This window comes from Canis lupus, chromosome 35 (genome assembly GCF_048164855.1).
Source record: "Canis lupus baileyi chromosome 35, mCanLup2.hap1, whole genome shotgun sequence".
NCBI classification, from domain to species: domain Eukaryota; kingdom Metazoa; phylum Chordata; class Mammalia; order Carnivora; family Canidae; genus Canis; species Canis lupus.
Window position 1 is genome coordinate 14,811,948 of NC_132872.1, and position 11,861 is coordinate 14,823,808.

Below are 11,861 nucleotides of genomic sequence, written 5' to 3' on the forward strand. Positions count from 1 at the left end.
TGAGAAATGATACTTCAACCTGCTTAGTGCTTGTCTTCCCAACCTGTGTTCCCTTTATGGTGCTCTGAAGCCTTGAAGTAAATCTCAGACCTGATTCTCCTGGGGTGTAACTGTTAGCCTACACGGAAGTGCTTCATGAAGCACTACCCGGATTTGATCCTCTGTAAGTACAATGACCACCACCTTACGCTCCTTGCTTTGTTCACTCGATGTGCCCTGATAGCAATAAAACTGGCTTCTGAACTTGATCAGAGAAGCTTAGAAGATTTTTGTTTTAAGGGATGAAGCTCTGAAATAGTCCTATAAAATTATACTTACTATAATTTCTTCATCCGAATGGCCATGATTTCCCAAACACATCTTTAGATTCTTTATAAAAGAGGCTATAACTTAAATCTAAAACTACAGGACATAGATACCTGTATCAGTTCACTTAGGTGTCCATTTTTGTCAGAGAATTTTCAAATGTCAAGGGCAGTTTAGAAATGTGTATTTAGGTGTAAAGCACATTTTTTTCCCTCTCAAAATGATTAAACCTGGAAGTCATAAAACTGAGAGTCCTACTTCATATATCAATCTAAAAATGTCTCTGCAACTTAAACTTCTGCAGACTATCCGGAAAGTTTCCTCAGTCTTCAAAGGCAAGTTGTGCCCCCGGGGCAAACCTAGAGTGTAGGCATCAGAGAGGAGCCATGGCCTGGTTCGCAGACTGGAAAGATAATCAAGGGTTCATTCACAGTAAAGCTGAATATACCAGGACCAGGCAGATTCATCTTTAGTTTCAGAATGAATCATTTTTTTCCCTTTAGTACAACCAGCGATACAGAATACCGGTTGTCTCTTGGAAAAGGAAACGTGTTACTTCTTCTCTGTGTGGATCAGAGCTTGCCCTATTTACACAGCAGAAGAATTTTTTTTTTAATAATAAATTTATTTTTTATTGGTGTTCAATTTGCCAACATACAGAATAACACCCAGTGCTCATCCCGTCAAGTGCCCCCCTCAGTGCCCACTACCAGCACAGCAGAAGAGTTTTATCCAAAAAGAGTTCTATTTCTAGATAACTGTATCACAGGATTTTGCTGAAATTCTAGTTTCAAAAAAGTTCGATAACACCCCCCAAAAAACAAAAACAAAATCCCAAACAACTATCCAATCCCATTAAATACCTTGTATGAGCAAAACTGTGAAATTTAGTTACATCAGACAGAAAACATTGATATTTGATTATATGATATTTGATTATATGGAAAGGCACTGGCCTAAAACACAGGTCTTAAATCTGAAGAAATAGCTCAACTATTCCTCTGATGCCCCCATTTTTTTTAATCACTGCTGATAAGCACAGATAACTAATAGAAAGTGACTTATGTTTACATAGTACCTTCCTTCTGAGGTGCTCAAAATGTTTTGCGATTCCATATAAGGGAGCAGTGAGAAGAATTGTGCACCATTAGAACCTTCTGCAGCTTCTCTGGTTTACCGGTAATGCTATGACCACTATGTGGGTCTCAGAGCAAAAGCTTAGTGGGGCCAAAGCTAGGGCAAAGGAAGTAAAGGGGAAGGATCAAAGAACTAGTGGCAGGTGGGCCAGGCCATAAATCACAGGGGAGCAGAGAGGTGATATCACTCTCGTGCCAGCCAGAAGTTGGCCAACTTGAAGCCAGAAAGAAATGAATATTCCTACTTTCTATTTTTTGCCCAGAAAGTTTTCAAAGGAAAATTAGCTCTAGGCAACTAGTTAATTAGAGCCGAAAATATCACCTTCTGCGATGGCATTTCAGGGTTCAGGGATTCCTGCCTTTGATGTGCAAAACATGAACATTGGGTGTTACTTCCTTCCCCCAGATGGAAACTGGTAAACTCATCTATTCTAATTACTATAGGCACAGCAATATTTTCTAAACACCAAATTGGCAGTGAGCATCACTTTTTCTTTTAGGATTCATAAATCTGTTTTCAAGAAACAAATGTATTTAAGTGACTTTTAATGAATTTTAAATTAAATAAAATTTAAACTAAATTTTCAATAAATTTATTAAACTTTAATGAGAATTTCATAAATTTTAATAAATTTAACAGATTTAACGTTATTGGAAAAACAAGAGTATAAGGAATTAGAACACTCCAGGAAAATCCAGAGGTACAAGGGGGGCATTTATAAAACCAAGAACAGAATGTGACTTCACTAGAGACACGGCTGCTTCTATTAGCACTGCTCTTGTATTGATTTGTCTTTATGTGCTGGCAAAATCCAACTGGGTCTCAAAATCACTGCCAGATTTTGCCTTTTTTTTTTTTTTAATGTTTAAGAATGATGTTCTTAAAGTGTATATATGGCCAAAGGTAAATCATTCACAGCAAATTAAAGCAGAAATCAGTATATAAAATCAGGCTTCTCTTTGCTTCCACGGTGAGTTGTTTATTCACTCACTCAGTAAATATTTATAAGGAGAGTAAGTAGAGAGAAGAAGAAGGCTGATTGATCACTGTCCTCACAACGTACAGTCCAGTCAGCTCTGTGATTCTTAGCCCTGACTGCACATTAAAAAAACCTGGGTGAGCTTTTAAATATACTATTTCCCCAGTCTCCACTCAGTCAGACATCCAGGAGCCAAAGGCAGGGTTATGAGCATTTAAATTAAAAAAATCCTGCCATTTTTTCTCATACACAGCCAGGTTAGGAAACCCTGAATGAGCCACTCAGGCTGATGTGAGAGGCAAAAGTGATTAACAACTATTCATTTTTTTTTTAAATGAAGACACAAGATATTAATACACAAGGCACCAAAGAGTGCTCTCAAAACATTTGGCTTAGCGCCTTTACTTCATAGTATAAAAGGTCCCTTTTACAAGTGACACCTCGATTGTACAAATTTTTTACACTCAGATTAAATGCCTCAAGTAAACCAAAGAGTAGACTGTGAGATTCTGATACATTTCAAGTTCAGATGCAAAATGACTCTCTTCTAGTCAGACAAATGATCAAGAGTGTGGCTGAGTTTCCCCTAAGCAATCTAAGCTTGTTCACAAGAAGCACCAGTAATCTTTAATGAACCTAATAATCCAAAACTCATCATAGGACCACTGATTTTGCTGGATGTGTGCTTAGAAGACAGTAACATAAGTTTTCTCTCTTTTGAGTTGTATTTTTGAAGGAAGGAACTGAAAATTAAGTTGCTGGCTCTATTTGAATTTCAATATTACACAGATTCTTGAATACCAATGAAGAAATAATTTTACCACATCTAAGTTATATTTGGCAAGCAGATGGTTCAAGGTTACTCTGAAAAGATGCTTACTTTATAAGCTTATAGGGCTGCCAGATAAAATAGAGGACACTCAGTTAAATTTGAATTTCAGGGGATCCCTGGGTGGCTGAGCAGTTTGGCCCCTGCCTTTGGCCCAGGGCATGATCCGGGAGTCCTGGATTGAGTCCCACATCAGGCTCCCTGCATGGACCCTGCATTTCCCTCTGCCTGTGTCTCTGCCTGTGTCTCTGCCTCTCTCTGTATATCTCTCATGAATAAATAAAATCTTAAAAAAAATTTTTTTTTGAATTTTAAATGAATGACAAATGATCTTTTAATATAAGTATGTTCCAAATAATGCTTAGGGCATAATTACTGTTTATCTGAAATTCAAACGTACCTGAGCATCCTCCATATGTAAATATTTTATTATATATAAATATATAGAGAGATATAGGATAGGATTACATAGAAGATATATACACACACAAATATTTATTTATTTATTTGCTAAATCTGGCAACTCTATTAGCTTAATAAAGATTTTCTTAAAACTTAAGGTCCATCTTTGTATTTTTCAATCTGTTTAGCACAGAACCCAGCACTAAGTACTTGGGTTTCATGAAACATTGGGTCGGGTTTGGAGTTGATGCAGTGATATGTTTAAACTCATAGTACCTAAGCCATAATTTCTGAGGGTAGTTGATCCAAAGTCCTTTCCTTATACCCTGAAATACCCTTCTTTCTAGTTCCTAAAACCTGTGGTTTGGGAGGTAGGCATCCTCATGGGTTCACAGATTAGGCAATTAGTGGCTTTAGGTCCAAAATCACTTATCTGAAATTCTTAAGGCCAGATGTGTTCCAGATTTCAGAATATTGTGAATTTTATAGAGGTAACATAGTTCCTACAGCATGTATTAAAAGGAATTTCCAGTAAGGTCTGGGCCAGTACCTATAATCAAACACATTTCTATTTCTGCAGCTACTTATGAATATTTACACAAGTGTGAATATCAGTCAGAGTCAGGTTTTACAACCAACTAAGTTTTGGTGTTAATCTTACAAAATGATCTTTCCCCCCATATAACTTTTCAGATGTTAGAATTGCAGAGAAAAGATTATGGACTTGTGTCAGCAAATGGTAGCTGAGAACTCATTCTCTGCCTGCCTCTAAAGAGGCACATCCTTATACTTCTTTTTTGGGATTTTATTTCCTTTAGCTTTGGCATTTTAATTACACAATTGATGGATTTTTAGTGTAGAAAACAACTGGAAAATCAGAACCCTAGGGATTTGTATAATCAAACAACCACCAGAAAAAAAAAAAATAACCCTAATCTGGAATCCTGTTGATTTAATCCCCAAATCCCACGATATTCTTCTACTTCCTCTAGTCAGGGAGTTAACTTTGAAATGTAAGAAAGAGGCAAGGGAAGGGCTGGGTCCCCTCTGAACACTGACTGTGACCTGGCAAACGCTTTGCACTCAAGAAGCATTAACACTTTGCTGAGGAATTCTGGGCCAGGCTCTCTGTCTTCCCCTGGCTCTGAAGGGAGGATGGAGAGGAAGTAACAGGTACTTTGGCAAGATAATAATGGGGAATAAAATGTAACCATTTAAGATACAATGATATATGCTTATTGTAGGAAAAATAATCAAATAACTTGAGATTTCACTGTGGCACATGTTATATGGCATAGAGTGATTTAAGTTTCAATTCATACCTTTAAGCCTGTTTAGTTATAAACAAGTACAGCCCAGGATGGCAACAAATACCATAATCTATCTGTGTGAGGGCAGATCCTAAAACAAAGAATGGTTGAGCCTTATGATGAGCATCTGGGCAATGGAAAGACTCTACTACAAGACTACAGATGCAGCGCCCTTCCTTAACCATTTTACTGAATTTCAGTACAACTGGCTATTGATTTTTGCATGCCAAAGAAGCAGAGATGAGACACAGATAATAATCTTAGAGGAAATTGAAATTCCTCTATAATAAAGTAGAGGAAATTGGAAAACTATTTTTAGTTTTGAATTCTTACGGTAGTCAGAACGAGGGAAAGACTGAGGGAAAATCTTAAAAAAAAAAAAGATAGGGAAAAATCTCTATAAACCAAATGCATGTGTCCACACCTGCTCAGCAGTTGCTCCAACTGGGCTGTGCCTTGGAATGGGGGAGTGGCAAGAAGGGAAGCCAAGTTCACAACAAGGCCTTTGCCAGAATGACCCTTCATGGTCCTGGTGGCTTCTCCACTCTGTCGCCAAACTCATTAAACTGAATCAGTTCACTAGGACAGAGGTTAACAATTCTCTCTTCTTTTACTCACCCCAGGAAAGCGCTATGGCCTCTGTGATTACTGCTTCATCAAATAAATATCCTCTCTGGACTTATGTTCAAGTCAAATACTTATGTTTGTTCAGGGTTTACCCATATTCATAGACTCTATCTGTGATGTGGCTACTGTCTGAAAACACAATAGGCAGGTGGCATTTAGCTCAGAGCCACATGGAAATGAGTTTCCTGATGCTTTTGACAGTGTAACTCCTAAGGACAGAGAAAAGTCAGTTCAGGGAGCCACTGCAGACATGTTCAATAAATGTATAGTTGAATACACTGTCTATATTTTATGTGTTCATATTTTATATCCTGTCTATATTTTATGTTGTTTATATCACTGATGGTAGCATATAATAAATAGCAGTCATCTATAACATACAGGTTTCCCCCTGTATCTGAAAGTTGAGCAATCCTATGAAACCTTTCCTAAGCCAAAATGGGGTAAAGTGAAGAAGCAATTACCATTAAATTATATGGAAAAAATTTTAAGCCTTCCCAGACCCTCCAAAATAACCTCTCTTAGGCTTTCCTGATACCTTAGGACACGTCTTGCTCATCTAACAGATGTACAGAATAAACAAGGCGAGATCAAGCACAGATACTCCCAGAGTTGGAAGCTGTGGCTGCTTAATGTTGCGATGCTGCTGTAGTTCCCGGGGAAGGAGCCTGATGGCACCACTCTGGCTGCTGAGGGTGCGAGTGTACGCTGCCCCTGTACCAGCTCACGGCAGCACAAATGCTGAACCCTATCCATACACTGAAGGCTATGTTCACTTCTCAACTTTTTGCATAAAAGCGGAAATCCTCTTCGGATTTCTTTTGGTTAGTGAAGGTAGATTCTAATGGAATTCTTTCGCAAATGTGTGGCAACCATAATGTGAACTTTTGAAAAGTGAGTGATACCTGTATATTAATTTATACCAAATAGGTAAAATAGAATGCTAGTTCCCAAATCAGATAAGAGAAATAGTACTAAAGGCTGGCCTCCAGTGCCAAGGAAACAATGTCAATAATTTCACATCGGTATTTGAAATTTGAGGTGTTAGTAAGCCCTCTTCCTATGCTCTAGGCCTTGTATCCAAAAAGCAGGGCCAGGCTTACAGGATGTGCTATGGACATCTGAAGCAGAGCTTGCCCGACGGGGATATCTTTCCAGGTTTTGGTTTTCTCATTCCACAGTTTATATCTGACAGCAGCAACAGGTGTATGGAAAAGGAAACGAGATCCAAAGGGGCAAAGGCCACTTCCTCCTTCTGTCTTACACTCTGGCTCAACTGGCAGTGTGACTACAAGCCCACTGGCATGTGTACTGAAGCAGACCATCCCAGATGGCCTGAACTTGGCAGCACGTAGCTCTTGAGCAGGTGTTTGGCTCAATGTTTCTGTTAAGGGCCCGCCTGGGCTTGCTGTTAGCGGGAGATCCAAGGACAATATTCCTGAAGCATACTGGGTGGTATTCTAGTGCTGTAAGCTGGGTAAACAGTGGGTAGCAGTGCCTTCCTCTATTTTACATGCTGGAGAGGGGCATTCATATCTAACAAGCCCCAAATAAATGTGAAGTATGAAATATGATTTGTACGAGGACTAAAAGAACAACAGGGAGAACATAATCTGAACTGGAAAGAACTGAAAGGGCTTTTCTGAAAAGCTAACAATGAACCTCAGCCCTGAAAGACAGAACCAAGATATGGAATTTGGGGAAGGGAATTCCAGGCATGGGAAACAGATCTGCAAGGAAACAGATCTGGCAGGGGGTGGGGGTGGGAAGCTCTTTAAACAAATAGAAAGAAAGTCACCATGTATGTACATTGTGTGAAGGAGGGGAGAGTGACAAAGGCACGCGACAGGTCAGGAATTAAGATTTGCATAAAACTTATATAAAATATGGTGGAACACAAAGCAGAGTGAGGTGACCTAATTTATATATTTTAAAAATTCGCTCTGGCTGTTATGAAGAGAAGGAGCTAAAGGGAAGCAAATGGGAATGGAAGTAAAGAAGAGATTCTGATGGGTTAGAATAGAACGCTGTTAGTGGAGATGCAGAGAAGCTAAACTAACTGAGAACTCTTAATGTGAAGGTGATGGAGAAAGAAGGGTCAAGGTCTACTTTCAGGTTTCCATTTGGATATAGAGGTGGCTGCAGATGCCATCTCCTGGACTGGGAACACTGGAGGAAGAACAGGATTGCTGGTGGGGGTGAGGTGAAGTGTGGAAGACAAGGGGGAGAAGATCAAGAGTTCATTACGAACATTGAGTCGGCAGTAGCTGTGAAATGTCTGAGTGCAGATGTCAGGTAGACTATAGGATATGAGTCAGAAGTTCAGGAAAGTGTTGGAGGCTACAGACACACTTGACTGTCACCAGCATATACAGGTCATGGGAAGCCATGGCTATAAAAGAATGTGAGGATATAAGAGAAGAGGGTTCAGATCAGAGACAAACACTCTAGCAACTGGTTTTACAGAGGTAGAGGAACAAGCAAAGGGAACCCAGCTGGAGAAGTCAGAGAGAATGAGGAAGAGAAAGAGAAGGGGAACCAGAAGAGGAGGCACCCAGAGGCCAAATGGTGGATGGGGAGAGGCAAGTATGAAGAAAAAGATCTGTCCCCAGTCTTGAATGCTGCCCAGGAAGTCTGATCGCAAGAGAACTAAAAAAATGCAGTAGGCTGGGCAGTACTTAGATGTTAAGAGACACACTTCTGATGGAATACTGGGGGTCTAAGCCGACCGTAATGGGGGCGATGGGTAATTAGGAACTGAGGAAGAGACCTCACAGCATAGCGGGAACACTGTTTGAAAAGCATGGCTACAATGAAGAGAAATGAGATATGGCAATAGCTGGAAGGCAGTTTATATTTAAATAATAATAAAACGTAAAAATAATGTTGATATGCTGGCAGTAACAGTCCAGTAAAGAGGGGAAGGCTGGGGGAGGGGGGTACAGGAGAGCTGACCTTGAGACAGTAGGATGGGATGACACCCACAGTATCTCCAAAGGCATCTCCATCTTTGAGGGGTGGAGAGAACCTTCCTTCATTGTGAAGGATAGGATACATCTGGTTTCTCAGGGAAGTGGGTGGTGAGGTCATCATAGTGGGAGGAAAACAGACCAGAGGTCTGAACAGAATAAAAGCGTGAAACAGCCATGTCTTAAACTAGTATAAGTTTATTTGAAAAATATAGTAATGCTGCCAAGTGGTATCGAGTCTCTCTTTGAGTTTGGTTGTCAAAATATGTATGACTAGATATGTCATCTAGTCCAGTCTATTTCCACTTCCCTTGTCCTTCTCTGGAAGCTCTAATCCAAAGCCAGTTTCTGCCACTTTTTATACCATGTGATGACAGACAATAATCCCACTTTCTAAGACCAACGAATCCCCTAACAGCTGCACAAGCCAGTCCTAAACTTCTAGCCCCCTCCGTCCCCTCTCCTATGCACAGCCTCTGTCAAGCTTACCAAAACAATAATAGGAAGGATGGAGGTGGCCTCCTTTCTTGTTTCTGCCCACCTCTCCTTCAGGTCCTCAGGAGTCCCACCTCTCCTTCAGGTCCTCAGAATATAACACAACTTTCCCTGGGAGATGGGATTAAGCTTTGACATGGCTTGCTTCACTTTTGTGTCTCATGCTAATGATAGAGACAAATAGAATTTGCAGGCCATGCCACGTGTGTGTTACACAACAATAAATAACTACATCCATGAGGAAGGTTCATGGAGAACATGATACCCATTCCTATGTCCCATAAGTTTTTCCATATAAAAATAAATACTAATAAGCACCCCAAACAAAGACTTCTAATACTTCCCACAATTTCTTGCTATACCCATGCTGAATTTTGAAAAAGCAGAATCAGCCTCTACTGCAGATCTAGACAATCAATCCTTTGACTTCATTTTGAGCTTTAAAAAAAAAAAAAAAAAAAAAAACCAACAACCCAAATGGGTTTCTTAACTATTTCAAAGTCTGGAGCTAGAAGGAATGGACATAAAACTTAATGTGAAAAAGCTGTGTAGTTAATCTTGACAAGCAGGCAACCAAGAAATTGATGTGTAGCTGTTAGTCTGACATCAATTTCTGACAATATCACTTTGAGTTCATTCTCTGGCACCAAGATCAAATGCCCTTATTTATAGGGTCTCAAACAAAGAAGAGCCTAAAAAGGAGGCCACATTCAGTAGAAATCCTTTCCACATACTACCCACTAGAACTTACTCAAAGTGATTTTTTTTCTTTTTCTCAGCTTAGTGTAGAAGATGGTATACAAGGAAGAATGTGTTCAAGTTCATTTGCTTCTTCCCTCTGAAACTGGAATTTCATTTTTTAATTTTAGGCTTAGTTTAGCTGTAATTAACTCAGAATGTGAGAGAAGAGTGAGTAAAATATTTCCCAGGGGAAACAAATAGACAAACAAAAAAACCAACAACTACCCTGAATTCTAAAAATTGTAGGTAATTTTTCTCACTTTCCCTAGTAGATATCCACCAACATTCAGGTTGCGGCTGAAATGTATGTGTAAGACCTTTTTCAAGGTAAGTGTCAACTGTCTTTCATGGCTATTTTCCACTTGGCAGTGTGCGAGGATTCCCTGTCAACTCCACTTCATTTGTCAAAGAGCAGTGCTCTTGCATTGAAGACAATGGCAAGGCAAGACAGATGAGATGAATGGTTCCCATTCAAAGTTTTAATAAACAGAAAAATGAAAAGGAAAAAGGCAACCATATATGAATATGCTTAAGTCATCCCCATAGGATACCAGTGGTTAAGTTTAGCATGCTGAAAACAATCTTTAAAAAACACAGTGCAATCAGAAGAGCAGAAAGGCTGCTGGAAAAAAAGCAAGTCACTCATCTCAAGTAGATTTGGATGCCATGAATATCAGATCGAAAGTTCAATGGGCTCTACTCTCAGCATCCACAGCTCGGTCACTGACAGTTCTTTGCGAAGAACTTACCTCATCTTAAGGCTTTCCTCTAGAACCACTGTCTCCAGGAACATGACACACAAATCCAAAACCACGGCAATTCATACAACATTTAAATTTGACCAAATGGAATCACCATATTGCTCATAAACATTGCATTCGAATATACTTTTCCTTTACCTTGGTCTTTTCACCAACAATGTTCTTTTCCAGTTCTGCTATTTTCCGGTTTAGATGATCCAAAATTTCCTTCTCTTTCATAAGTTCAGTTGTTTCAGATTTTTGTTCTCCGTCCAAAAGAGCACATTCCATATCCAACTGAGGACACAAAACAAAGCTCAGAGGTGTTTCACCTTCAGAGAGATTCTCAACTGCCCACTTTAGAGGTGCATTTTTAACAACTACAAATTTCAAAAGGTACTATGCTATCAGTCGGACTGTGGGATCTAGTCCAGGTGAGACTCAAAATTCCTATATAAGAAAGCCGGACAGCCCACAATGTATTTACTAAGAAATCTACCTATCATTTAATTTCTCTACTATAACTCCTTTTCTACTAACTTCTCCATAATATTTGACCTATTTGCTCAGATTCAGGCTCAAGCACAAACCATCTTGGGAGCAGCTGTGTCTGTCTTTGTTTGTCCACAGAGCATGGGAAGTGAAAATTACACCCGGCCCAGCATGCAAGTGATGCATTCTTAGCAATGCCAGCAGGAGGGACGTCCAGGGTCTGTGTATAAGATGACAGGTGAGCAGTCCCCTTCTACTTATAGCTATCTGCATCATCTGTGAGTATACACATGCTAGGCAGAAGCATTTGCTCCTACTTGCTCCGTGGAGATAGTATGAAAATTACCCCTTTCTCCTATTATAGTAATAGACAATGTGTCTGTCTCCTCTCTGGTTTGCAAACCTCTAGAAAGCTAGTCTATGTTTGATTCATATATAAATCCCCCTATAGTACCAACATGATGTCCAGCTCATAGTAAGCATACTCAGGAAACTGTTGGATTTGAACTTGGACACCTCAGCTGACAGACAAATCTATAGCAAGTCGGAAAACACACACTAGTTAAGACAAAAAAAATTTTTTTTAAGATTTTCCTTACTTATTAGGGACAGAGAGAGAGAGAGAGACAGACAGACATACAGACAGAGACAGAGAGAAAGAGGGAGAAGCAGACTCCATGCAGGGAGCCTGATGTGGGACTCTATCCTGGATCTCCCGGGGCTGAAGGCGGCGCTGAACCGCTGAGCCACCGGGGCTGCCCAAGACAAAATTGATTATATCCAAAGTACATCAAAAATGGCTTCATATGTTTGACTCATCTGACTTAAGAAAAA

The 11,861-nt window shown here is 39.7% G+C and overlaps 1 protein-coding gene across 24 annotated transcripts in view; it reads right to left on the bottom strand.

The window, feature by feature from the left end:
• Positions 1–11,861, bottom strand: part of PHLDB2 (pleckstrin homology like domain family B member 2) — a 217,411-nt gene that overhangs the window by 45,441 nt on the left and 160,109 nt on the right. For all 24 annotated transcript variants that reach the window (XM_072812385.1, XM_072812382.1, XM_072812378.1 and 21 more), the window contains one exon: positions 10,695–10,832. In XM_072812385.1, the coding sequence (XP_072668486.1) occupies positions 10,695–10,832 (138 nt within the window). The remainder of the gene's footprint in view (positions 1–10,694; positions 10,833–11,861) is intronic.